This window comes from Somniosus microcephalus, chromosome 9 (assembly GCF_052327205.1).
Source record: "Somniosus microcephalus isolate GS21.2 chromosome 9, FLI_Smic_1.0, whole genome shotgun sequence".
NCBI lineage: Eukaryota > Metazoa > Chordata > Chondrichthyes > Squaliformes > Somniosidae > Somniosus > Somniosus microcephalus.
In genome coordinates this window covers 23,970,206-23,996,558 of record NC_140995.1, presented here as the reverse complement: position 1 = coordinate 23,996,558, position 26,353 = coordinate 23,970,206, and the positions used below count along the sequence as shown (strand labels likewise).

The window sequence follows — 26,353 nt, the reverse complement described above, 5'->3', positions numbered from 1 at the left end:
GAATAGCGGGGTTACATTTGCTACCTTCCAATCCTCTGAGACCTTTCCTGAATCTAAGGAATCTTGGAAGATCACAGCCAATGCATCCACTATCTCTGCAGTCACCTCTTTTAGAACCCTAGGATGTAGGCCATCAGGTCCAGGGGATTTGTCGGCTTTTAGTCCCATTAGTTTCTCAACTACTTTTTCCTCTACTGATATTAATTACATTAAGTTCCTCACCCTCATTAGACCCTTGGTTCCCCACTATTTTTGGTATGCTGTTTGTGTCTTCTACCGTGAAGCCAGATACAAAATATTTGTTTAAAGCCTCTGCCATTTCCTTGTTCCCCAGTATAATTTATCCTGTTTCAGCATCTAAGGGACCAATGCTTACTTTTGCTACTCTCTTCCTTTTTGCATACTTGTAGAAGCTCTTACAATCTGTTTTTAAATTTCTTGCTAATTTACTCTCATTCTATTTTCTCCCTTATCAATTAATTTTTGGTCATCCTTTGCTGGTTTCTAAAGCTCTCCCAATCTTCAGGCTTGCTACTATTCTTTGCAACATAAGCCTCTTCTTTTAATCTAATATTATCCTTAACTTCTTTAGTTAGCCACAGATGGATCATTTTTTCCATGGAATTTTTATTTCTCAATGGAATGCATACGCATCGAGAATTCTGGAATATTTCTTTAAATGATTGCCACTGCTTATCTACTTCAGCATACCTTTTGATCTAATTTCCCAATCTACCTTAGCAACTCGCCCCTCATACCTACGTAATTGGCTTTAAGTTTAAGACTCTAATGTCGGACTTAAGAATGTGAAATTCTCGATGTGAAATTCTATCATATCATGGTCACTCTTTCCTAGAGGATCCTTTACTATGAGATTACTAATTAACCGTCTCATCACACAAAACAAGATCTAAAATAGCCTGTTCCCTCGTTGGTTTCATGACATATGGTTCTAGGAAACAGTCTCAAATACATTCCATGAACTCGTCCTCCAGACTGCCCTTGTCAATTTGATTTGCCAAATCTATATGCAGATTAAAGTCCCCCATGATTATTGTTACAAGCTCTATTATTTCTTGATTAATACTCTATCCAATGGTATAGCAAATGTTAGGCGGCTTATAAACTACTCCCAGCACGGTTTTCTGCCCCTTGTTATCTCTTATCTTTACCCATACTGATTCTACTTCCTGATCTTGAGAGCCAAGACCCTCTCTCGCTACTGTCCTTATGTCATCCTTAATTATCAGGGCTAACCCCCTCCCCTCCCCAATGCCTGTCTTTTCAATAAGTACCCTGGAATATTTAGTTCCCAATCCTGGTCACCTTGCAACCATGTCTCTGTAATGGCTATTAGATCATACCCATTTACAGGAAACTCTTTGGTATCCGGCACTGACGGGACCGGGATGGTGCCGGTTGATTAAAAATTCCGGGTGACGGAGAGGGTTATCTACCGAGGCTATTTTTAACAGAGTCAGACTCCTGTTTGAGGTGTTCGGACTTCCGACAGCGCCAAGAAGCAGAGTAGTGGCAGTTTGGAGAACTACCCCCACTGACTAACTCGGCCACCGCGGGAGACTCGGACTCGGCAACATTTCCGGTTATTGAGGTGTTGTTTTCGGAGTATGAATTTTGCTGGTTAATAGAGAATTCCGGATATTTAGGTGCCGTTTAAATGAGAGTTTCCTGTATCACTATTTGTGCCACTCATTTGTATGCCTGGTTACAAATGCTTCATGCATTCTGGTAGAGCCTTTAATTGTAACCTTTTACCATTAGCCCTGCTTTCATCTTATTCGCTGATGCACGATTACCTTTAAACTCTATGTCCCTTCCTGTCACACACAGCTTATCTTTACCTAAATGGCTACACTGCTCCATTGCCTTGACTTTTCTTAGATTTCTAAATTTCCCCCCCACTTGACTTGCATTTATATAGCGCCTTTCACGTCCACTGGATGTCCCAAAGCGCTTTACAGCCAATGAAGAACTTTATTTTTTGAAGGGTAGTCACTGTTGTAATGTTGGAAACGTGGCAGCCAATTTGCACGCAGCAAGCTCCCACAAACAGCAAGACCAGATAATCTATTTTATCTCCACAGATGCTGCCTGGCCTGCTGAGTATTTCCAGCATCCGCAATATTTTGCTTCTGTATTATAATATGCTGGCTGCTTCAATTTTAATGGTACTTCTTAATAAACTTGATTCTCAGTTTTCAGCCCAAGTCCTATAGCGTGTTAATGTGGCAATTTCAATTAATGGGAGAGACAGGCCGGAATTTTAAGGAGGAAGGCGGCGGGGGGTCTCCGAGGAGGTTGGGAAACCCAGGAGGCCGGGTTTCCTGCAGACCCTGCCGACTTTAATGGCAGGGCCTGATCGGCATGCGAGGCACTGGTAAGATCAGCTATGATCTCAGACGAAGATCAGCCATGATCTCATTGAATGGCGGAGCAGGCTCGAAGGGCCGAATGGCCTACTCCTGTTCCTATCTCTATGTTTCTATGTTTCTATGACTCTGTTTCCTACCCGCAGCCACCCAGACTGAGAGGCTGGCTGGCTGCGGTGGGTAGGCCTGTGGCCGCACAGAAGAGGGAAAGAGGGTTCGTGTGGAAGCCAGGCCGTTAAATGGATGGGTCTGGGCCAGGCCGCTAAATAGATCAGGGGTCAGGCACAGAAAGAGAGGATTGGGGGCTGGATGATTGGTTGGAGGGGGGGTGGGCGTGAAGGGAAGACCGTGGTCAGCCTCAGCATCATTGCTGGTGGGGGGGTGGGGGGGGGGGGGCTCCGATTGCAGGGGTGGGGGCGGGGGGTGGGTTAGGCAGGGACCCTAGATCCAGGAGGTAGGTATAAAGGCACTTACCTCCTGGATCTAGCAGTTCCCCCGTCTTGCTGTAACTGCCAGGTTTCACGTATTGTGTGAAACCCGTCCATATGCAGTTAAAAACAAAATGGTGGTTAAAAAGAGGCTTCCTGCCTCATTATAATATTTAAATTGACATTCTGCCCCCTGGGAGTGGGTTGGTCGCCCCCATCCCGTCCATTAAAATTGCAAGTGGGCGATTTGGAGACAGGTTCAGGTCGGGAATCCCATTTTTAACAATTTAACTACCCAGCATGCTCCAAACCCACCCTTTTTTTTTTAAGGTTAAAATTCCCCCCATTGGGAGGGTATGATAGGAACCTGCACTATTTCCATTGCACTAGTTAATGATTTAAAAAAATCATATTTTCCACTCTGTATCCCGCTATTCCAGAACACTTCAGATCATGTGCCAGTTCAAAGGGAATGAAAGTTTGCCGATGAAAGCAGGGCACAAAAAGTAGGTGGAGCTTGATCAGATCATTAGAGTTAAGTTCACTTCTCATCTTGCCAATTGCTCTCTACAATAATTTCATTCCCAACAACTCTTTTTAGTAAAGTAACTTTCCTCACTGTGTTCAGCTTAAATGTTGTGAAGGAGGGGTTAGATTCAATCATTTGCATATCAGTTAAAAAGGGAACTTGCAGGTTTAGCTCGGAATCTTAATGAAAACTTGCTTTTGAATTCTATTCTTTATTTCAATAATCACAGACACACAATGTATTACAAGCTAAGGAGCAACTACAAAACAAAAGAAATATTAATATACGAATAAACAGGATAGAAAGACTTGCATTTATATAGTGCCTTTCACATCCCAAAGTTCTTTACAACCAATAAAATACTTTTTTTTTCAAATGTAGTCACTGTTGTAACTTAGAAAACGTGGCAGCCAATTTGCACACAGCAAGGTGCCACAATCAGCAATGTGATAATGACCAGATAATCTATTTTAGTGATGTTGATTGAGTAATAAATATTCGCCAGGACACCGGGGATAACTCTTTTACGTCTACCTGAGAGGGCAGACGGGGCCTTGGTTTAACATTGCATCTGAAACACTGCACTTCTGAGAGTGCAGCACTCCCTCAGTACTGCACTGGAGTGTCAGCCTAAATTTTTGTGCTCAAGTCTCTGGATTGGGACTTGAACCCACAACCTTCTGACTCAGAGGCGAGGGTGCTACCCACTGGGCCACTGACTGACACATAGCTTCGCAATCTGTGTTGATCAATTCAAGTCTAGGTTTGCCTTGCATGAATGGGTCAGCCACACCTTGCGTTTCAACAGTTCTCAACAGGAAGATCTCTGCCCAGGAGTCAGCATGTTTGCCAACTACATTGTAACAGCTAATTAGGTACACTCATACAACGTCTTCGGCATTTTAAAAATTCATTCTTGAGATATGGGCGACACTAGCAAGGCCAGAATTTATTGCCCATCGCAAGTGGACTTTGAAGAAGGCAGCTCACCACATCCTTCTCAACAGGTGCAATCTGTGTGGTGAAGGTACAGAATTCCAGGATTTTAACCCAGCGGTGATGAAGGAACAGCGATATATGTTCAAGTCAGGATGGTGTGGCTTATGCTTGGATACGAAGTCTGAATGTGGTAGAAGAGCAAAGGGATCTAGGGGTACGGATACATAAACAGTAGCAACACAAGTTGATAAAGCCATAAAAAAAAGCAAATGAAACACTGGGGTTCATTTCTAGAGGGATAGAATTGAAATGCAGAGAATTTATGTTAAACTTGTATAGTTTGCTATACTGCCCAATTGTAAACTGCCCAACACATTACCGGCACCCGGCTACCGACCATAGAGCACATATACCAGAAACGCTGTCTACAGAGGTCACGGTCCATCATCAAAGACCCTACCCACCCCAGCCACTGTCTGTTCACCCTCCTGCCATCTGGGAGACGCTACAGATGCATTCGCACCCGTACGACCAGATTTAGGAACAGCTTCTTTCCCAGGGCTGTCATCCTACTGAACTCCACAAATAAACTCTAAAGCCTGCACATCTGCCAATGCACTTTATTATGGTTATGTTTATGTTAATGTATGTGGAATGTTTAAATGTCTTAATCTAAATGTACACTCTTGGGAGCCGCAAGCCTACATTTCGTTGTACTGCACTTGTGCACTAACAATGACAATAAAAGTTGATTTGATTTGATTTGAACCTTGGTTTGACTACATTTGGGAGTACGATGCACAGTTCTGGTCTCCATATTATAAAAAGGATAGTGAGGCATTGGAGAAGGTGCAAAAAAGATTCACAAGGATTATACCAGAACAGAGAGGATATACTTATCAGGAAAGACTGGAATAGGCTGGGATTCCTTTCTCTGGAAAAGAGAAGATTGAGGAGTGATAGAGGCCTTTAAGATAATGAAAAGGGTTTGATAGGGTAGACTTAGAGAAAATGTTGCCACTTGTGGGAGAGTCCAAAACTAGAGACCATAAATATAAGGTAGTCACTCATAAATCCAATAAGGAATTCAGGAGAAATTTCTTCACCCAGAGTGGTAAGAATGTGGAACTCGCTACCACAAGGAATAGTTGAAGCAAATAGCACAGGCGCATCGAAGGGAAAGCTAGATAAGCACAAGGGAGAAAGGAATAGAAGGATATGCTGATAGGGTGAGATGAAGATGGGTGGGAGGAGACTCGTGTGGAGCATAAACACCGGCATAGACAAGTTGGGCCAAATGGCCTGTTTCTGTGCTGTCAAATCTATGTAACTTTGTGTGTATGACTTGGAGGGGAACTTGGAGGTGATGGTGTTTCAATGTGCCTGCTGCCCTTGTCTTTCTAGGTGGTAGAGATCGCAGGTTTGGGAAGTGCAGTCAAAAAAGCTTTAGTGACTGTAGACAGTACACACTGCAGCCGCAGTGTGCTGGTGGTGGAGGAAGTGGATGTTTAAGATGGTGGATGGGCTGCCAATCAAGAGGGCTGCTTTGTCCTGGATGATGTCAAACTTCGAGTGTTATTGCAGCTGTGCACATCCAGGCAAGTGGAGCGTATTCCACCACACTCCTGACTTGTGCCTTGTAGATAGTGGAGTGGATTTGGGGAGTCAGAAGATAAGTCACTCGCCACAGAATACCCAGCCTCTGACCTGCTCTTGTAGCCACAGTAGTTATGTGGCTGGTCCAGTTAATTTTCTGGTCAATGGTAACCCCCGAGGATGTTGATGATGGGGGATTCGGCAATGGTAATGCCATTGAATGTCAAGGGGAGATGGTTAGACTCTATCTTGTTGGAGATGTTCATTGCCTGGCACTCGTGTAGCACGAATGTTACTTGCCACTTATCAGCCCAAGCCTGGATGTTGTCCAGATCTTGCTGCATGCGGGCACAGGCTGCTTCATTATCTGAGGAATTGCGAATGGAACCGAACACTGAAATCATCAGCGAACAGCCCCTTATGACCTGAAGATGGCAGGAAGATCATTGATAAAGCAGCTGAAGATGGTTGAGCCTAGGACACTGCCCTGAGGAATGCCTGAAGCGATGTCCTGGGGCTGAGGTGATTGGCCTCAAACAACCACAACCATCTTCCTTTGTGCTAGGTATGACTCCAGCCACTGGAGAGAGTTTTCCTCTGATCCCCATGGGTTTCAGTTTTACTAGGGCTCCTTGGTGCCACACTCGGTCAAATGCTGCCTTGATGTCAAGGGCAGTCACTCTCACCTCACCTCTGGAATTCAGCTCTTTTGTCCATGTTTGCACCAAGGATGTAATGAGGTTTGGAGCCGAGTGATCCTGACGGAACCCAAACAGAGCAGGTTACTGGTGAGTAAGTGCCGCTTGACAGCATTGTTACTGAATCCTTCCATCACTTTCCTGATGATATAGAGTAGGCTGATGGGGCGGTAATTGCCCGGGTTGGATTTGTCCTCCTTTTTGTGGATGGGACATACTTGGGCAATTTTCCACATTGTCAGACAGATGCTAGTATTGTAGCTGTACTGAAACGGCTCGGCTAGAAGAGCGGCTAATTCTGGAGCACATCAAGCAAACCCAACTAAATAATGCATAACTTGTGATGTTAGATCTTCTCAGGGTTAAATATAACATGCCCACAGTACATTGCACCAGTGGGATAAAAAAGTTATAAAGTAGCTAAGAGTAAATCAGGAAATAAGGATAGAATGGAGAGTGACATACCATAGTTAAGATGACCTTGAACACAGTAACATTACAGAGGATACATCTTTGCAAAGCAGCATTGCCACACCACAGCTAAAGGAAGTATTTTATGAGTGGGAAAGGCAGTCATTAGAAGCATGTTTGTTTAATGCACAAAATTTCTCACTTGTAGGAGAAGGGAGGACAGCCTCGCAAGTTTATACATTGAGTGGTTACATTCTGCCCCTTACATGCAGTAAAAATAGCACCAGGAAAATATACATTATGGTCTTCTCGGGAGTTAAAAATGCAACCCATGGTATCAATATCCTGTGTGCCGTGACGCACAATAGCCGCAGGGAAGCCGCTTTGTCTTCTGTTTACCACTAAAGTGACGTTACCCATTGGGTAGGTACATCATAGAACATAGAAAATACCAAGAAATATGATCATGGGTGGAATTGAAGGGGTCATTTTAGCTGCTTTCTTCCATCTCAGAATGGTCATTGGTGGCCGTGGGTTTGCTGAGAAAACGTTTTGTACAATGTGTGTAAGGGAAGCAGTTGCATTCAGTTTAAATTCTAGTACTAAGATATGTGGACTAAACTTCCAGATAGCGTAGAGGAGGCAATAACTCTAGAATCATTTAAGCAACAATTTGACGTTACAGTGCATTAAACAAACATGCTTCTAATGACTGCCTTTCCCACTCATAAAATACTTCCTTTAGCCGTGGTGTGGCAATGCTGCTTTGCAAAGATGTATCTTCTGTAATGTTACTGTGTTCAAGGTCATCTTAACTATGGTATGTCACTCTCCATTCTATCCTTATTTCCTGATTTACTCATGATCTCTCTGGATGGATGGATTTAAATGAGCCCAATGGCCTTCCCCGCGCGTAATTATCTTGTAATATAGGAATGAAAGAAATTTCATAAAAACATCACACAATGGATGAACAGTCTAACCATGGCATTTTAAAAATGCTAGAAATGCCCAAGACTTGTGCATTCCTGAAATGTGTGAAAATTCACCACCTCCATTTAGGCCCAGTATCATCGATTGCATAATTGGTCACTCGGAAACATTTAAAGTTACCACTGCAGATCTCATGACATTAAAGCATTTTGCACATAGGGTGTGGCTTAAAGAATTGCATCGTTTATTACCTTCAGGAGGTGGGGGTGGGAACTCATCTGGATCCATGGTGCTTGGATCTCACCTAGGACACGTTCTTATCGGAGTGTGCAGCGCATCCCTTGATAGAATTCATTCCCCTGTATAAAAACAGTGAATATAATTAGTCATGGTGGGATTTGTTAAAAAAAATTAAGAAAAGATGTTGGCTCGCAGTCACAAAAAAACAACAGTTCAACACTTATATTCCAATATGAGTTAGCCTCTAGCTTTACATGGAGAAGGTGCAAACTTGCATGGACAAGGTGACAAATCAGTCAGTCAGCAGTAACAAAAATAGTAATAGTAAGTCTAGTCAATTAGTGAAATATATCTATTTATACAATTAAAAATCTGGAATCCAACAGATATCCCTAGTTTCATGCCTCACAAAGGAGTTTCACATCCATAGGGTAAAACAAATTGTGACATGATTGACAACCACCGTTAAGTTTAGCATTTAGTTCGGCTCAAATATCCCATTGACTAAACGCAAACCAATCAAAAACCAGTTTCTTTTACAAATAGGTAGGGAAAGCCATCAAGGATTGGGGAAACTTTAAAAGATAGCAAAAAGATTGATTAAGAAAGGGAAGATAGATTATGAAAGTAAATTAGCAAAAAATATAAAAACAGATAGTAAGAGTTTTTATAGTTTTATAAAAAGAAAAAGGGTGGCTAAAGTAAATGTTGGTCCCTTAGAGGATGAGACCGGAAAATTAATGGTGGGAAATATGGAGATGGCAAAAACACTGAATGAGTATTTTATATCAGTCTTTACAGTAGAAGACACTAAGAATATCCCAACACTGGACAAACAGGGGGCTAAAGGGGGGGGGGGGGGGGGGGAGGAGCCAAACATGATCAAAATCACTAAGGAAGTGGTACTCGGTAAAATAAATGGGACTCAAGGCGGATAAATCACCTGGACCTGATGGCTTACATCCTAGGGTCTTGAGGGAAGTGGCGGTAGGGATTGTGGATGCATTGGTAATAATTTTCCAAAACTCCCTGGACTCGGCAAAGGTCCCGGCAGACTGGAAAACTGCTAATGTAACACCCTTATTTAAAAAGGGCAGTAGACAGAAGGCTGGAAACTATAGACCGGTTAGCCTAACATTTGTGGTAGGTAAAATTTTGGAGTCCATTATTAAGGAGACAGTAACAGGACATTTGGATAATCATAATTTAATAGGACAAAGTCAGCATGGTTTTATGAAGGGGAAGTCATGTTTGACAAATTTGCTGGAGTTCTTTGAGGAAGTAACGTATAGGGTGGATAAAGGGGAACCAGTGGACGTAGTGTATTTAGACTTCCAAAAGGCATTTGACAAGGTGCCACACAAAAGATTATTGCTTAAGATAAAAAAATCACAGGATTGAGGTAATATTCTGGCATGGATAAAGGATTGGCTATCTAACAGAAGGCAGAGAGTTGGGATAAATGGTTCATTCTCAGACTGGCAATCAGTAACTAGTGGTGTTCCGCAGGGGTCAGTGCTGGGTCCCCAACTCTTTACAATCTATATTAACGATTTGGAGGAGGGGACCGAGTGTAACATATCAAAGTTTGCAGATGATACTAAGATGGGAGGGAAAGTAGTGAATGAGGAGAACATAAAAAACCTGCAAGGGGACATAGACAGGCTAAGTAAGTGGGCAGAGATTTGGCAGATGGAATACAATACTGGAAAGTGTGAGGTTATGCACTTTGGCAGGAAAAATCGTAGAGCAAGTTATTATCTTAATGGCAAGAAACTGGAAAGTACTGAAGTACAAAGGGATCTGGAAATCCTGGTGCATGAAACTCAAAAGGTTAGTATGCAGGTGCAGCAAGTGATTAAGAAGGCCAATGGAATGTTGGCTTTCATTGCTAGGGGGATAGAATATAAAAATAGGGAGGTATTGCTTCAGTTGTACAAGGTATTGGTGAGACCGCACCTGGAATACTGCGTACAGTTTTGGTGTCCATACTTAAGAAAGGACATACTTGCTCTCGGGTCAGTACAAAGAAGGTTCACTCGGTTAATCCCGGGGATGAGGAGAGGTTGAGTAGATTGGGACTCTACTCATTGGAGTTCAGAAGAATGAGAGGCGATCTTATTGAAACATATAAGATTGTGAAGGGGTTGGATCGGGTGGATGCGGGGAGGATGTTCCTGGTGATGGGTGAAACTAGAACTAGGGGGCATAGTCTTAGAATAAGGGGCTGCTCTTTCAAAACTGAGATGAGGAGGAACTACTTCACTCAGAGGGTGGTAGGTCCATGGAATATGCTGCCCCAAAAAGCTGTAGACGCTACATCATTACATAAATTTAAAACAGAAATAGACAGTTTCCTAGAAGTAAAGGGAATTAAGTGTTACGGGGAGCGGGCAGGAATTTGGACGAGTCTAGGTTCGGATCGGTCATGGCCCTGTGGGTAGCGGAGCGGGCCCAGGGGCCATGTAGCCTGATCCTGCTCCTATTTTGTGTGTCTTAATTCTGTTAGATTCAGGAGATGGTTCTGTGATAGTGGATTGGCGGTTAGGATCAGATCAGCCATGATCTTATTGAATGGCGGAGCAGGCTCAAGGGGCCGATTGGCCTACTCCTGCTCCTATTTCTTATGTTCTTATGGGCAAACCACAACATACCCCAAACCCAACCAAATGGCTCAATTTCTCCCCCCCCACCCCTCATTTTGAGCAAACATCTTAAATTGTGCATAAACCCCAACACTTCCAGCTAAAATAACATATTGAAGATATTCGCAAACCATTTAGCAAAACTGAACTAAAATGATCTATATACTTACCCATGGACTCTGGATGGTTCCTCTCCTGACACCCCTTGCACCTACTTAACCTCACAATCCCATGCTTAGTATCTCAATTATCTTAATGGCCTATGAACTGAACCTCCTAAGCTCCCTCTACTAACAGGGTTCGGGATTAAGTCAAGTGACAGACAGGATAGAGGCTCAACCATTGGGAACCATCTGGCTGCTCCCCAGAAAATGATTTTAGCTGTCACTTCCATCTCTCTCACTCAATCTTAAATTTCAATGATCTCTCTGCATCTTCATTTCATCTCCCTCTGGGTCCTTCCATTTTTTTCCCCCCCTTATTCCCTTTTTACCTACCTCTTCTGCTTGTCACGACTATGGGAGGGGACTCGGGCAGCAGATAGAACCAGTTAGAGATAACAGCACTGAGACTCAGGTCATTGAATGGGTTAAAGGCAGCTGCATCAGTAGCTTCACGGGAAGGATGCTCGAGATGCTGTTGTATGAGGGAGGGAGGGGGGGGGGGGGGGGGGAGTCCTAGAATCCAGCAGGTAGTGGCCTTCGGTGATGGTGCAATCTATTTGGGTGGGGCAAGGGTGTTGGCACCCTTGGTCTTTTGATAGTCTGAATCATTCAGTTGCTATCCTCCTACCCACCCAGTACAGAGCCTTAGAGAAGTGAAGTAAGCACGATTAATGAAAAGTGCTCACCTCAAACACCTGTCAGCAGAAACAAGGGATTCACCAATCATGAGAATCTTTTAAAATAATAGCATCGTCAATTTCCTCGGCTGCAGTGCACTGGATTACCACGTTAGCAGGTTGTAGGTTCAAGTCCAACTCCAGAGACTTGAGCACAAAATCTAGGTGACGCTCTGGTGCAGTACTAAGGGAACACTGCACTGTCAGAGAAGCCATCTTTTGGATGAGATGTTAAACCGAGGCCCCGTCTGCCCCCTCGGGTGGGCATAAAAGATCCGAAGGAGGGCAGGGGAGTTCTCCTCAGTGTCCTGGGCCAATATTTGTCCCTCAGCCAACATCACTAAAATAGATTATTTGGTCATTATCACCTTGCTGTTTGTGCGACCTTGCCGAGCACAAATTGGCTGTCACGTTACAACAGTGACTACACTTCAAAAGTACCTCATTGGCTGTAAATTGCTTTGGGACGTCTTGAGGCCGTGAAAGGCACCATATAAATGCAAGTTCTTTCTCCTTCTATGTCTGCCCCACTCTGCGGCGCTGATGACTTCCTTCAGTCGGGAACTGCCACTTTGTGGATTCTGAGGCAAATGTATGTGAACTTGTTGAAAACAACGTTTATTCCACAAGTTCAGGATTAAATAAAGGCCTTTGATAAGGTACCACATAACAGACTGATGAATAAGGTCAGAGCATGTGGAGTCAGGGGACAAGTAGCAGAATGGATAGCTAGCTGGCTGCAAGACAGAAAGCAGAGAGTAGGGGGTAAAGGGTAACCATTCAGAATGGCAGAAGGTGGGAAGTCGGATCCCACAAGGATCAGTGCTGGGACCGCTGTTGTTCATAATTTATCTTAACGATTTAAACTTTGGAATCAAAAACACAATTTCCAAATTTGCGGACAACACCAAATTGGGAGGGATAGTCAACACTGAGGGGGACTGCAGCAAATTACAAGACGTCAATAAACTTGCAGAATGGGCAGATGATTCAAAATGAATGTCAACACAGATAAGTGAGAGTTATTGGCCCAGTAATTCGGGTCCCAACGCGTGAGTACGGACAGGGTACTCGCGCGTGGGCCCGATGGAAGTGTCGGTTTTCAGCATGCACAGCGCATGCGCGGACAACCGGCATTTCCTTTCTTCTGAACCAAGGGGTTCAGAGGTCGAACGTGTGTGCGCAGGAGTCTGCGTGTGCGCGCTGAAATTCCTTCTTTTTTTTTTTATAAAAGGTTTGCCCGTGTGTGAAGGCCTCAACTTTTTACGAATGAAAAAAGCAGACGTAAGGACTTAGTTTTAAAAGGTAAGTGGTCTAATAATTAAAGTTAGAAATTTTTTTCCACAGGTTTATTAAAGACTTTACAGTAAGGTAAGTGTATTTTTAGACCCGATGTTAAAAAATTATTTTTTTCAAAAATTTGAATAATTGTTTAAATTAATTTTTTACAGTTATTAATAGTTCATTTAATTAGTGGGATTTTTTTTAAACTTCTATTTGAAGTTTAAGTACTGTTTTGGGCACCCGGAGTTTTCAGGAGTTTGACAGTTCTTACTATCAAACTCATGAATGAACTTTTGCAACCTCCGATTGGTTGCCCAGTGCTCACGTGATCCCAGCCGGCTCATCGAACTAACTACGCCGCTGGATCACGGGAGCTGAACCGGGCCACTGACAGGAAATCCACGCAGGGCCAGGCTTCAACTGTTGGCGCGCTATGTAAGTGTAGGTCGGGGGCTTGCACTCGCGGGAAGTCCCCGACACCAATTTCTGGGCCATTACATTTTGGTAAGCAAACTAAGGAGGTCACATATTACGTGGAAAATAAGAATCTAAATGGGGTAGAGGAGCAAAGGGAACTGTGAGTTCAAATACACAAATCACTAAAAGTTGCGACGCAGGTCAATAAGGCCATAACAAAAGCAAACCAAGCACTAGGGTTTATTTCTCGAGGGATAGAATTGAAAACATAACATATGAAATAGGAGCAGGAGCAGGCCATGCGGCCCCTCGAGCCTGCTCCGCCATTCAATAAGATCATGGCTGATCATCAACCTCAACTCCACTTTCCTGCCCGATCCCCATATCCCTTCATTCCCTCAGTGTCTAAAAATCTATCTCAGCCTTGAATATACTCAAAGACTCAGCATTCACAGCCCTCTGGGGCAGAGAATGCCACAGATTCACAACCCTCTGAGTGAAGAAATTCCTCCTCCTCTCAGTCTTAAATGGCCCACCCCTTATCCTGAGACTATGCCCCCTAGTTCTAGACAGGGGAAACAACCTCTCAGCATCTATGCTGTCAATCCCCTTCAGAATCTTGTATGTGTCAATGAGATCACCTCTCATTCTTCTAAACTCCAGAGTGTATCTGGTTTTGATAGAGTAGACACAGAGAGAGTGTTTCCACTTGTGGGGAAGAGCAAAACTGAATGCCATCAATATAAGATAGTCACCAAGAAATCAAATAGGGAATTCAGAAGAAACTTCTTGACAGAGTGGCAAGAATGTGGCAAATAGTATAGATGCATTTAAGGGGAGGCTAGACAAGCATATGAGGGAGAAGGGAATAGAGGGTTGTATTGATCGATTTAGATGAGGAAGGCTGGGAGGGGGCTCGAGTGGAGCATAAACGCCGGTATGGGCTGGTTGGGCCGAATGGCCTGTTTCTGTGCCGTATATCCGATGTAATCCTATGTAAATTGCAACTTATAAAGTCACCTTTAGTGGTACACGAAATATCACATTCAACTTCAGATATAGCAATATCCTAAATCTAATAATTAGAAAATATTCAGTGCAGGTCACAAGACTCCACTTCTCACTTAATGAAGCGAGTACTGTTCCTCTCAAAGCCAGTGTAATTCAAAAAGCACGGAGCACAATTTAAAGAAAAATCTCAATATAGTAAACTCTTTCTTATCCGGCACTTATGGGACCAGGATGGTGCCGGTCGATGAAAAATTCTGGATAACAGAGGTATACCTAACAAGGCAACTTTTAACACAAACAAAAATAAAAACCACTGACTAACTCGGCCACCGCGGGAGACTTGGGCTTGGCAAAACGAGTGCTGGATGGATTCGGCAAGATTACCGGTTATCTATTTTGCTGGTTATTAAAGTATTCTGGATGATTAAGTGTCGTTTAAACAAGAGTTTACTGTACTTGGAGAAGGTAAAAACAAAAAGCTAGCTCAGTGGACACCTCAGTAGTCAAGCCACCATTGTGTGGTGCTGTGGTCACTTAAAAGACCTTAAAGAAGCGGTGAGCTGTACACAGACTATTCTGCAATGAATTTAATGCAGTGCTGCATCAAAAAGATTCAATTCCTACAGGATCTCTGCTGCTCTCACACTAAAATATCAAGCGTCCGAAGCAAATAAAGTACTACGATTGCAAGCCCTAAATATCATTAGATGCTCAACTACTCCATTTATTGACAATGATAAAGTATCAATTTCACAGCAGAATGTGTACCTTTTACTACAGTACATAGTACAACATACTGACAACGGTTAAGGAGTATAACTGCCAATATTGCACACGAAAGTTACTTCTGTAACCCCCCAAGATAAGCATTTGCTAAACTAGTCTAATGCCAACTTTACTACAGCCTTGAGGCTATAGATATTTAAAAATTAGAAGTGATCACAGGTTTAGACAGGTTACAGTGTATACTTGGTGAGATTATTCGCCATTTGTCTGTCTACTGGTCCCTTACTGGACTCGCTCAAGACTATTACCACGCCAAATTGAGGGGTGCAGTTAACACAAAGGAAGACCACACTTGTGTACAGCTCTCGTCTCCATATTATAAATAAGATACAAAGGCAATGTTGAAGGTGCAAAAATGATTCACAAGGATGATACCAGACCTGAGAGGATACAACTCAGGAAAGACTGAACATGCTGGGGCTCCTTTCTCTAAAGAGAAAGCTGAGAAATGACCCGATAGAGGTCGTTAAGATAATGAGGGTAGACAGAGAAAATATTTCCACTTGTGGAGAAGTCCAAAACTAGAGGTCATAAATATAAGATAGTCACTAATAAATCCAATAGGAAATTCGGGAGAAACTTCTTTACGTAGAGAATGGCGAGAATGTGGAATGCGCTACCACAAGGAGTAGTTGAGGTGAATAGCATAGATGCATTTAAGGGAAAGCTAGATAAGCACCCGAGGGAGAAAATAGAAGAATCTGTTGATAGGCGAGATGAAGAAGGGTGGGCGGAGGCTCGAGTGGAGCATAAACGGCAGCATAGACCAGTTGGGCCGATCGGCCTGTTTCCAAAGCCTTTCCACCATCTACAAGGCACAAGTAAGGAGTGTGATGGATGAGTGCAGCTCCAACAACACAAGAAGCTCGACACCATCCAGGACAAAGCAGCCCGCTTGATTGGCACCCCATCCACCACCTTAAACATTCACTCCCTCCACCACCGGCGCACCATGGCTGCAGTGTGTACCATCTACAAGATGCACTGCAGCAACTCGCCAAGGCTTCTTCGGCAGCACCTCCCAAACCCGCAACCTCTTCCACCTAGAAGGACAAGGGCAGCAGGCGCATGGGAACACCACCGCCTCCAAGTTCCCCTTCAAGTCACACGCCATCCTGACTTAGAAGTATATCGCCGATCCTTCATCGTCGCTGGGTCAAAATCCTGGAACTCCCTCCCTAACAGCACTGTGGGAGTACCTTCACCACACGGACTGCAGCGGTTCAAGAAGACAGCTCACCACCACCTTCTCAAGGGCAACTAGAGATGGGCAATAAATGCTGGCCTTGCCAGCGATGCCCAGATCCCATTAAAAAAACATTTTTTTTAAATTCTTTTAAGATTCGACATAACCAAATGACCTCTAGAGTAGAAGCACAAGATAAATCTTTAGGCTTAGTAGTTGACTCCAAGAGTATAACTGTAAAAAAACTGAACTGTAAATATTTAAGATACTTAGGACTTACAGGCATTATGTGCCTCTGAAGAGAGTTTGGTCCAGTCGACAGTTAAAATATTAGCAGTTTATAACCCAGCCTCTAATCGAACAGCATTGCTGTTCCATCAGGGATAAATGGCGAGGAGAGCAATGTGCAGATTAAAGACAAAAACTATTCGCACAACCTCAGGGCATTCAACATGTAACAGCAGCTTTATTCAAAGCAATACTTTATACACGATGACTCAGAGGATTTGAATCATAAAATCTGGTCGCACCTCAGATAGGTTTGCTCAAGGGAACGACACGGATTCATCAGCTGCAACCTTTCCTAAGGCATGTTTTAATCACAAGAGACATGTTCATGATGCCGGTGATGAAAACATGCTCTAGATTAAGCTGCAATCAGAGTGACCTGAAGAATGGATTGTAGATAGGTTGTTTAATATTTGAATGTGCGTGTAGTGCAGCTGGAAGTATTGCGCAGATGTCACATTATCAACAAAGAAAATCACTCCAACCTCCCTCCCTCTGAACTTGCAGCACTCCATTCTCTCAGCTCCAACTCCAGCATTGTCATTAAACCTGCTGATAAGGGTGATGCTGCTGTTGTTTGGCGAGCCGACCTCTACCTAGCAGAGGCTGAACGCCAACTCTCCGACACCTCCTCCTACCTCCGCCTGGACCATGACCCCAGTACCGCACATCAAGCCACCATTTCCAAGATTTTCCCTCCACGGCCGCCAACCTCATAGTTCCCCAACCCCGCACAGCCCGCTTCTACCTCCTTCCCAACATCCACAAACAGGACTGCCCTGGTAGACCCATCGTTCCAGCCTGTTCTTGCCCCACGGAACTTATCTCTTCCTATCTCGACTCTATTTCTTCTCCCCTTGTCCAGTCTCTTCCCACCTACATCCGCGACACTTCTAACACCCTCTGCCACTTTAACAGTTTCCAGTTTCCCGGCCCCAACCATCTCCTTTTCACCATGGACGTCCAATCCCTCTACACCTCCATCCCCCACCAGGGCGGCCTGAGGGCGCTCTGCTTCTTCCTTGCACAGAGGCCCAACCAGTCCCCATCCTAGCTGAACTTGTTCTCACATTGAACAACCTCTCCTTTGACTCCACTCACTTCCTCCAAATTAAAGGTGTTGCTATGGGAACCCGCATGGGTCCTAGCTATGCCTGCCCCACGGATATGTGGGATATGTGGAACATTCTTTGTTCCAGTCTTACTCAGGTCTCCTCCCTCACCTCTTTTTCCAGTACATTGATGACTGTATCGGTGCTGCTTCCTGCTCTCGCCCTGAACTAGAAAATTTCAGTCACTTTGCTTCCAATTTCCACCCTCCCCTCACCTTCACATGGTCCATCTCTGACTCTTCCCTTCCCTTCCTTGACTTCTCGGTCTCCATCTCTGGGGATAGGCTATTGACAAACATTCACTACAAGCCCACTGACTCCCACAGCTACCTGGACTACATTTCCTCCCACCCCGCCTCCTGTAAGGACTCTATTCCATTCTCCCAGTTTCTCTGTCTCCACCACATCTACTCTGAAGATGCCACCTTCCATACTAGTGCTTCCGACATGTCTTCCTTTTTCCTCAACCAAGGATTTCCCTCTACTGTGGTTGACATGGCCCTTGACCGTGTCCGTTCTATTTCCCGTACTTCTGCTCTCACCCCTTCCCCTTGGAACCATGATAGGGTTCCCCTGGTCCTCACCTTTCACCCCACCAGCCTCCACATTCAACGGATCATCCTCCGCCATTTCTGCCACCACCAGTGTGATCCCACCACCAAACACATCTTCCCCTCACCTCCCCTTTTCAGCATTCCGAAGTGACCGCTCCCTCCGCGACACCCTGGTCCACTCCTCTATCACCCCAACACCCCTTCCCCCGGCACATTCCCATGCAAACGCAGGAGATGCAACACATGCCCTTTTACCTCCTCCCTTCCCACTGTCCAGGGCCCCAAACACTCCTTCCAAGTGAAACAGCAATTTACTTGTATTTCATGCAATTTAGTATACAGCATTCGCTGCTCATGATGCGGTCTCCTCCACATTGAGGAGACCAAATGCAGATTGGGTGACCACTTTGCGGAACACCTCCGTTCAGTCCGTAAGGGTGACCCCGAGCTTCCGATCGCCTGTCACTTTAATTCTCCGCTCCACTCCCATTCAGACCTCACCATCCTCGGCTTCTTACACTGTTCCAATGAAGCTCAACGTAAGCTCGAGGAACAGCACCTCATCTTTCGATTAGGCACTTTACAGCCTTCTGGACTCAACATCGAGTTCAACAATTTCAGACCATAACCTCTGCCCCTATCTTTTTTTCCATTAATTTTTTTTCTCTCTCTCACATGACAGCTGTCGATCATTCTGCCAGTGCCATTTACACTTCATCTAGAGCCATCTTTTGTTTCTTAACTTGTCCCATTACCATCTCCTTCTGCCTTGCACCATAATTTCTTTCGTCTCTTAATCTCTCCTGCCTTCCATCCTATCACAGACCTTCCCTTTTGTTCTTTCCTCCCCTCCCCGCTTTCACTGCCCCAGCTCTTGCTTAAAAACATGTTCCATCTCCAGCTTTTCCCAGTTCTGACGAAGGGTCATGTTATGTTCATTAATAAATGGACATTCTTTTTATGAACACAGCTAGCTTTTGTTAGTTACTTTTATTGAGCACATGTGGACTAGGTACAGCATCTTGTGGAGGCTTCCATCTTGACTGCTGCCTTCTGGGTAGCCTAGCCTCATGGGTAATGTAGTCTTAATATATATATAGCTGGGTAGTGTAGTTTTATACATACAGCTCTACTGCTCCACCTAGTGTCCACCACAGAATGACATGTTATTGATCACTACATCCCCCTCTCTTTGGAGGTTTAACAAAATCAATATCAATCAACTTTCAAGAAAACAATAAAGATAATATCAGTAACACTTTTGTTAGTGCTCTATAAACAAACATTTTCAAAACAGTCAACACATTTTCAACGCTTTACATTGTACTCAAAGATTAAGTCTATCAGGCTCTTTTACTTCACGTGTGGATCTTCTCAACACAGGTAAGTCTGATGTGTCTTCATGAGATTGTTCTGGCGGTGAATGACAAGATGCAGTTGCGGCATTGTCATCAATCTGCTCTTGTATAGAGCGAGGTCTCCTTGCGATCTTTGCTTGGAGAGGGTTTCAGTGTTTCCTTCACTCTTCATGCCATAACTCTCAATGCACTCTCGAAAAACTGCTGGCAGCTGGATCCCATCATACAGCATAGTCCTCTCAGCAGCCTCGGCTAATGGAACACCAAAGATTGGCCTGAGGGAAGAAGGAGTATCCACCGGAACTGCTTCCTGCTCTGGTGCAGGCTTCTTCTTTTTCTCTTTCCACTGCTTAACAACATCTGCTGCAGTTATATCTTTGGACTTTTTCTCCTTGTGTTTTTCCTCTGTGCTTTTCTTCCTTTGGCTTCTCTTTGACCTTGAAGTCTTTTTCTTTCTTCTTGGAGAAACTAGGCTTTTTGAAGACATGGATACCCTTTGGCCTTTTCATCCTTGATGGGCTCTCTGCTTCATCACCTGAGTCATCTGGTCTGCTTATGGCACAGTTTATACGGTAGACTCTCTTGACCAGTTCTAAGTCTTCACAAGCTTTGTCACCCAGTAGTGAATCAAGCCTTTCAGCCACAACAGAAAACATGAGATGATGCACTGTGTCTTTGACTGTCACTTTAAGTCTGCATACACCTAAGCTATCTATTTTCTGTCCATTATAGTCCTTCAGTAGTACTGACGTTTTCTGTATTTTGGGCTTTTCTTTCATATTGTTAATGTCACTCATACTGATTCAATTTGCTTTTGCCCCAGTGTCCAGTTTCAATGTAACTAATGCTCCATTTATCTGCAGTGGGATCATCCATTTGTCCTCTTTTACTGCATTAACTTTATGTTCAGCATTGTCTATTTCTGAGGGCTGCACATTTTCTGTATCTTTTTTGATAGTCACATGACACCATTCCTACAAAAAATGTCTCACTTACATCAGTGTCCTCAATCACATTAACTCGTTGCCCTTTCATCATTTTTACTTTTGAAAAGCATTGTTTGGCAGTGTGATTCTTTCCATTACACTTTGTGCACATTTTTCCAAATGCTGGGCATTGTCTTAACTGGTGTTTGCAACCACAGCGTTTACAATTAAAAATTTCATCCTCCGATTGCTTTTCATTTCTGTTCTGCCCACGTTTCTTCCCCTTGTAGGACACAGCACCGACAGCAGCATTATCACTCATTACAATCGCATCATTACTGATTTCACTGAAAGTCTTCGCGTGATTTCGAGCTAGCTCGCTGGCTTGGCATATTTTCACTGCATTTTCCAAATTTAGTTCGGTTTCTCTCAACAGACGTTCCCTGACTTTTTTTTAATCATGAATACCAAACACAATCTGGTCACGAATCATGGATGCTTTGAGCTCAGAGAAATTACATGTCTGTGCTTTCAGTTTCAGATCAGTTATAAAGCTAACAAAAGTCTCATTTTGTTGCTGTGTCCGAGAACGGAAGACGTATCTTTCATACGTCTCATTCTTTTTGGGAGAGCAATGTGCATCAAATTTTTTTAGCACATCTTCTAATTTTTCTCTGTTCTCCGCTGGATTAAATACAAATGTATTAAATACCTCTATCGCCTGTGGGCCTGCAACCGTAAGCAGCAACGCTGTGTTCCTTGCGTCTGGCTTCGTACCGAATCCGATGGCTGCAATGTAGAGTTCGAATTGTTGTTTAAAAATCCGCCAATTGTAGTCGACATTTCCCTTGAGATTCACACGCTTTGGTGGCTTCAAATTCTCAGCAGATCTTCACCACCCTGGTACCATGTTATGTTCATTAATAAATGGACATTCTTTTTATGAACACAGCTAGCTTTTGTTAGTTACTTTTATTGAGCACATGTGGACTAGGTACAGCATCTTGTAGAGGCTTCCATCTTGACTGCTGCCTTCTGGGTAGCCTAGCCTCATGGGTAATGTAGTCTTAATATATATATAGCTGGGTAGTGTAGTTTTATACATACAGCTCTACTACTCCACCTAGTGTCCACCACAGAATGACATGTTATTGATCACTACAGGTCATCGACCTGAAACGTTAACTCGGTTTCTCTCTCCACAGATGCTGCCTGACCTGCTGAGTATTTCCAGCATTTTCTGTTTTATTAAAGAAAAACAGGAAGTTGTCACAATTAATCCTTTTAGAGCAATCTTATTCCCTGCACCTATTCGCCAGTAATATCAATCTGGTGACAAAACATACTGCATATGGGAATACTTCCCAGGAAAACTATTTATCTTTCCCCCAAACCACTGCATATTTGCTGAAACCCCATTACAATGACAGGACGCAACAGAAAACGGGATCATAATTTATGTCCATGTATGAACATGTGATTTGCACAATTACAAACACTTTCGAAAAGATGGTTTGATGATTTATTAGTTACTGTCTTCAAATGAATGTCATTCCAGAAGCACGTAAACAAAAGATGACATGCCTTGCAATGGGAGGTGACTTTTATCCGACTTGTAATTTAAAAGACAAGTCAGGGTGGATAATCAGGTCATCAACATTTCATGCCAGAAAAATATTAGGTTATTATTATAGCGAGTTAAAATCATAACACTACAGTTGTTGGGGCTTTTTCATTTGTTGAAGGGAATTCTTACCCGAGAAATTTGAACATCACCTCATGTAGAAAAAGGAACTATGGAAGTTACACCCAATATCTAAATGGCATTAAAACACAGGTCGCTGGGATTCCCCTTTTTGAGATAGAGATCCAGCTTTGACTTGTCCGCCAGATCTGCCCAACCGTGGCCATTTCCCTGGGAGGGTGGTGGGGCGAGAGAATCCCTTACTGTACGCAGTGGAATCCCAGCAGCAATCCTACCTCCAGTCGGAGCCTGATGGTGCTGCAGTGTCAGACGAAACAACAAGGGGCATTACAGAGGCAAGAGCACCGTGACGATCAGATCAGCTGTCACCCCCTGAAAGCCTCACCAGAGACCAGGGCCAAGTCTTTGGGGGCTGACTGGAGGGACCGGCGGCCACTACAAGGTCATCTCCCTCGACAGTGGAGAGAGCGAGCCACCACCACTTCCCAGGGCCACCACCACCTTCCACCTGGCAGCCCCAAAAAGCAATAAGTGGGGCAGGAGGGAAAAACAATGGGAGACCCAGGCTATATTCACTGCCGCCATCGGCGTGCTGTGGGCAGGGAAACAGCAGCCAGTGACGATCCTGACGGTGGCAGGAAATCCCAGTCAGGGCAGTGAGGCAGCAGTAGGCCTCAACACTCAAATTTTCCTCCTTGTCTGCTATGATCCCGCTCAATTTCGAGTGGGGTGGTGGAGAAGAATTCCTCCCATTACACCAAGTAATTAAATGTATTATGTAGATTCAATTCCATTCTTGTCAAAATGCCATCACACAAGACAAAGGGCCATATTCTATTCACGGAACAGTCTTGTTTCTACAGGTAAAAAGTGCAGACTTATACAGTTAATGTGTAAAAGATTTCTCATCTACATTTAATTAGTGACTTATCTTCCTTTATATAGAGTGATGCTTGCTTGGGGAAGAGGGGAATTTTTACTGTGAAATATTCCAGGATAATCTGAAGATTTGGCAACTTCAAACCTGAAATCACAGCCAGGAAAAAAAATAGGAGTTAGCTGGTGGGATGAATCCACATGTAGCAGCTGGAATTGAGCAGCAGAAGCACATAGGCAATAAATTTAGTGGCGGTTATCCCAAATGACATCCTCCCTCCCAATGTGTTCACTTTTTGAGTTGATGCAATTAATTGTGCTCCTGGTCGCTATGGATACAGGTCTAAGGATGTTGCATCATGTAGCAGCCATTAAGAAGCTACTCCATCTCTCATGGGAAGCAGTTATCTTATGAATCATCTCAGTGACAACAATTAGAATTAGCTCCACTCTAAGGATTATGCCATGTAAGGAGCAAATGATCCTGTAAAACTTCGATCATCACACACAGGCTCCATATTTCCACAGGATACAAGACAATCAAATCATGTCACTAACAGACAAAATGGATAGAAAGATCTAAAAGAAAAACTGGCTGAAAATTTGAGTGATAAAATTATTTACGAAAATACTACTTTATTTGGGGCAATTTTCAACTGACAGCTTCCCTTACATACCCATAGCAACTTGTTTAATCTTGATTGGTTTGAGAAATCAATTTTTTTTCCCCTCAGTAATACATCGGGGCTGCTTCCCACTTGATTCCCTGCCGCCACTCTGCAAAAGACCCAGACCCAGCCTGTTCTTCTTGACCTAGCCTAAAAGCTCTCTAATCAAAGAAAACAAGAACCCCAACAGGAACTGAGGTGGTGGTAGGGAACGATGCTGTCAGTTAATGACAAAAAGGCCACAACGTTGGTAATCTTAATCTCTTTGTTACAAACAAAGTACTCTGTTTGCATGTACACAGTGAACCCAAAGGGCCACGTTTGATTGATGAGGAGGCAGAGAAAGAGGGTAGAACAATCCGCTGACCCATGACAATTTAACTTTCACATTATTCATGTGTGGTATCCGTCTTGGTTTCCATACCCACAAACTGGGGCTCTGGTAAGTCAAAGAACTACTCTGTCCTCATGCAAAATCAAATAAAGTGGATCTACAATTAAAACCAACAGCTCACTAACCCTTCAGGCTTAAACTAAAGCCACTAATAATGCTGTCTTTCAAGGAAGAAACCTCAAACCACACTAAGAAGAGGTTCAAATGGTGAAGTGTTATTAACTTAAGATCCCGGTCAGGAAATAAGGGTGGTCTATCTGAAAGCAACTGCCATACAGCCCACATAAATTGAGACACAAGGGGTTGAGAACCAGGCCACTGCCAATGGGAAATGGGATTACAGAAGGTAGCCTCAGTTACAGAACTAGTCCCAGCAATAGGCAGGAACAGCTGAATGGCCTCCTTCTGAACTGTACGTTCTAAGATTCTAAAGGTTTATGAAAGGCTGTAATGGTAGCCATATGAACTTGAATAGAACTGAGCTGGAGATTCAGCTGAAATATTGCAGATGTTCCAGAATATAATGAACTTGTAAGGAAAATAGATCAAGCCACCCACTGTTATGCACACTTCCACCATTTGATGGAAGTTTTCCTGGAACTGAGTAGTTTCTAAAGTCCAAAATGGGACAAGGACCACCTAGTTTCTTGGGCACAAGAAAATAATGGGAATAAATTTGCCCCTAAACATAACAGATCTCTTATTTGGGATGCTAATATCTCCATCACAAGGGAGTCCTGTAAAGGTTTGAGTGTATCATCCCCAAAAACAGGGGAGCAGCATCTTTTAAATGAGGTGGATACACATGGCCGACAGTTGTTAGGACCCATGAACAAAGGTAATCATTCCCTCCCACTATGCTGCTGAAGTGGTGGATTTAAGGGCCCTATAGAGTCAACAATGGCTTGATCTAAAGGAACCAGATCCTAGAGCGCACTCATGCCCCTAGAGGAGAATCCGGGATTGGGTGTTTAAACCTTGCACCCCATATGATTGGATATGGATGCCATCTAAAACAATAGGCATAGTGCAGCTTCTTTGTCCTGTGCCTTCCATATCCTTAACCTTTTGGAAATTAGGTTTAGAGCTTTCCAACGGGCCCCTAAAAACATCTTTTCCATCAAATACAAGATGATCAATTGCTGTTACAGCTTTCAAGGCAGGGTGAAAAGGCATAGCCAGGTTCGTACAACATAAAAAAACACCATAAAATATGTACGTACCTGCCGAGTCAAAGACATGCACAGTGCCTGCTGCCCCAGTCGGAATCTGGTCCTCAATAAGGGCCACGAAACACTCCCGAAAAAGAGAGCCTGCCGAGATCTAGCCGCTAACCATATCCGAGTTGCTGCAAGATGAACAAATTCACTGGATGACGAGCCATATATGCTTGGAAGGCTCCTTGCATATAAATCCTGGTCCTAAATGTCTATACATTTAGACTCATTTTTAAGTGTCTCAAGATGAGCATCTTGGATAACCGACATTCCGTTAACAGGAAAGGTCTTGGGAGGATTATGGCAGAGTCTGCTACTGGCACCAGAACTAGAAGGTGTGCTGAGCCTGGATAAGTTTTATACAACTGCTCTAACAAAAGGATAGAACTCAAAAGCCTCCATGCGTCAGTCCACATGCCTGTGGCATTTGCCCAAAAGAACGTAGACAGGGGAAACTTACTAAATGTGACTTGACTGTGGCTGATCTAATACTTGGAAGGACTCCCCTTGAGATACTGCAATTCAAGGTAAACCAGCATTTAAACCCTGAGCCATCTGGTATTAATAGACCCATGTGAACCCAGCACTGGTTTCTGTAACACTATTCTCAGGCACACCCTCAATGCCAGTAATGTTCCGAATATCTTTCTCCTCAACCCCCTTCCATTTTCTCTTCCTTCAGGACATCCTCTCCCCATGAAACAGTGTTTATAATGTTTGGGAAATTAAAGAAATCGCAGACATCCCCCTCCGCAACTTGAGAAACCTGTTTGTTCTTAACTGTAGTTTAATATTGATAATTCTGAATACTCAGTCTCTCTACAATGTATTCTTTTCAGTTTAATTTGTTTTAGCACCACACCTATCTGGCAACCAGAACCCGGCTGGGTGAAGCCTTTGATATAATCCTCTGCAACCCAA

General features: G+C 43.7%; 1 protein-coding gene across 4 annotated transcripts in view; it reads right to left on the bottom strand.

Annotated features, from left to right (window-relative positions):
* The window catches only part of arhgef10 (Rho guanine nucleotide exchange factor (GEF) 10), a 361,849-nt gene that overhangs the window by 302,132 nt on the left and 33,364 nt on the right, over positions 1–26,353 (bottom strand). For 3 of the 4 annotated variants that reach the window (XM_085996437.1, XM_085996439.1, XM_085996440.1), the window contains exon 2: positions 8,176–8,283. In XM_085996437.1, coding sequence (XP_085852563.1) covers positions 8,176–8,212 — 37 coding nt within the window. In that variant the 5' untranslated portion in view covers positions 8,213–8,283. Of the gene's footprint in view, positions 1–8,175; positions 8,284–25,438; positions 25,564–26,353 lie in introns of all 4 variants that reach the window. The other variant, XM_085996438.1, reaches the window with a different exon arrangement.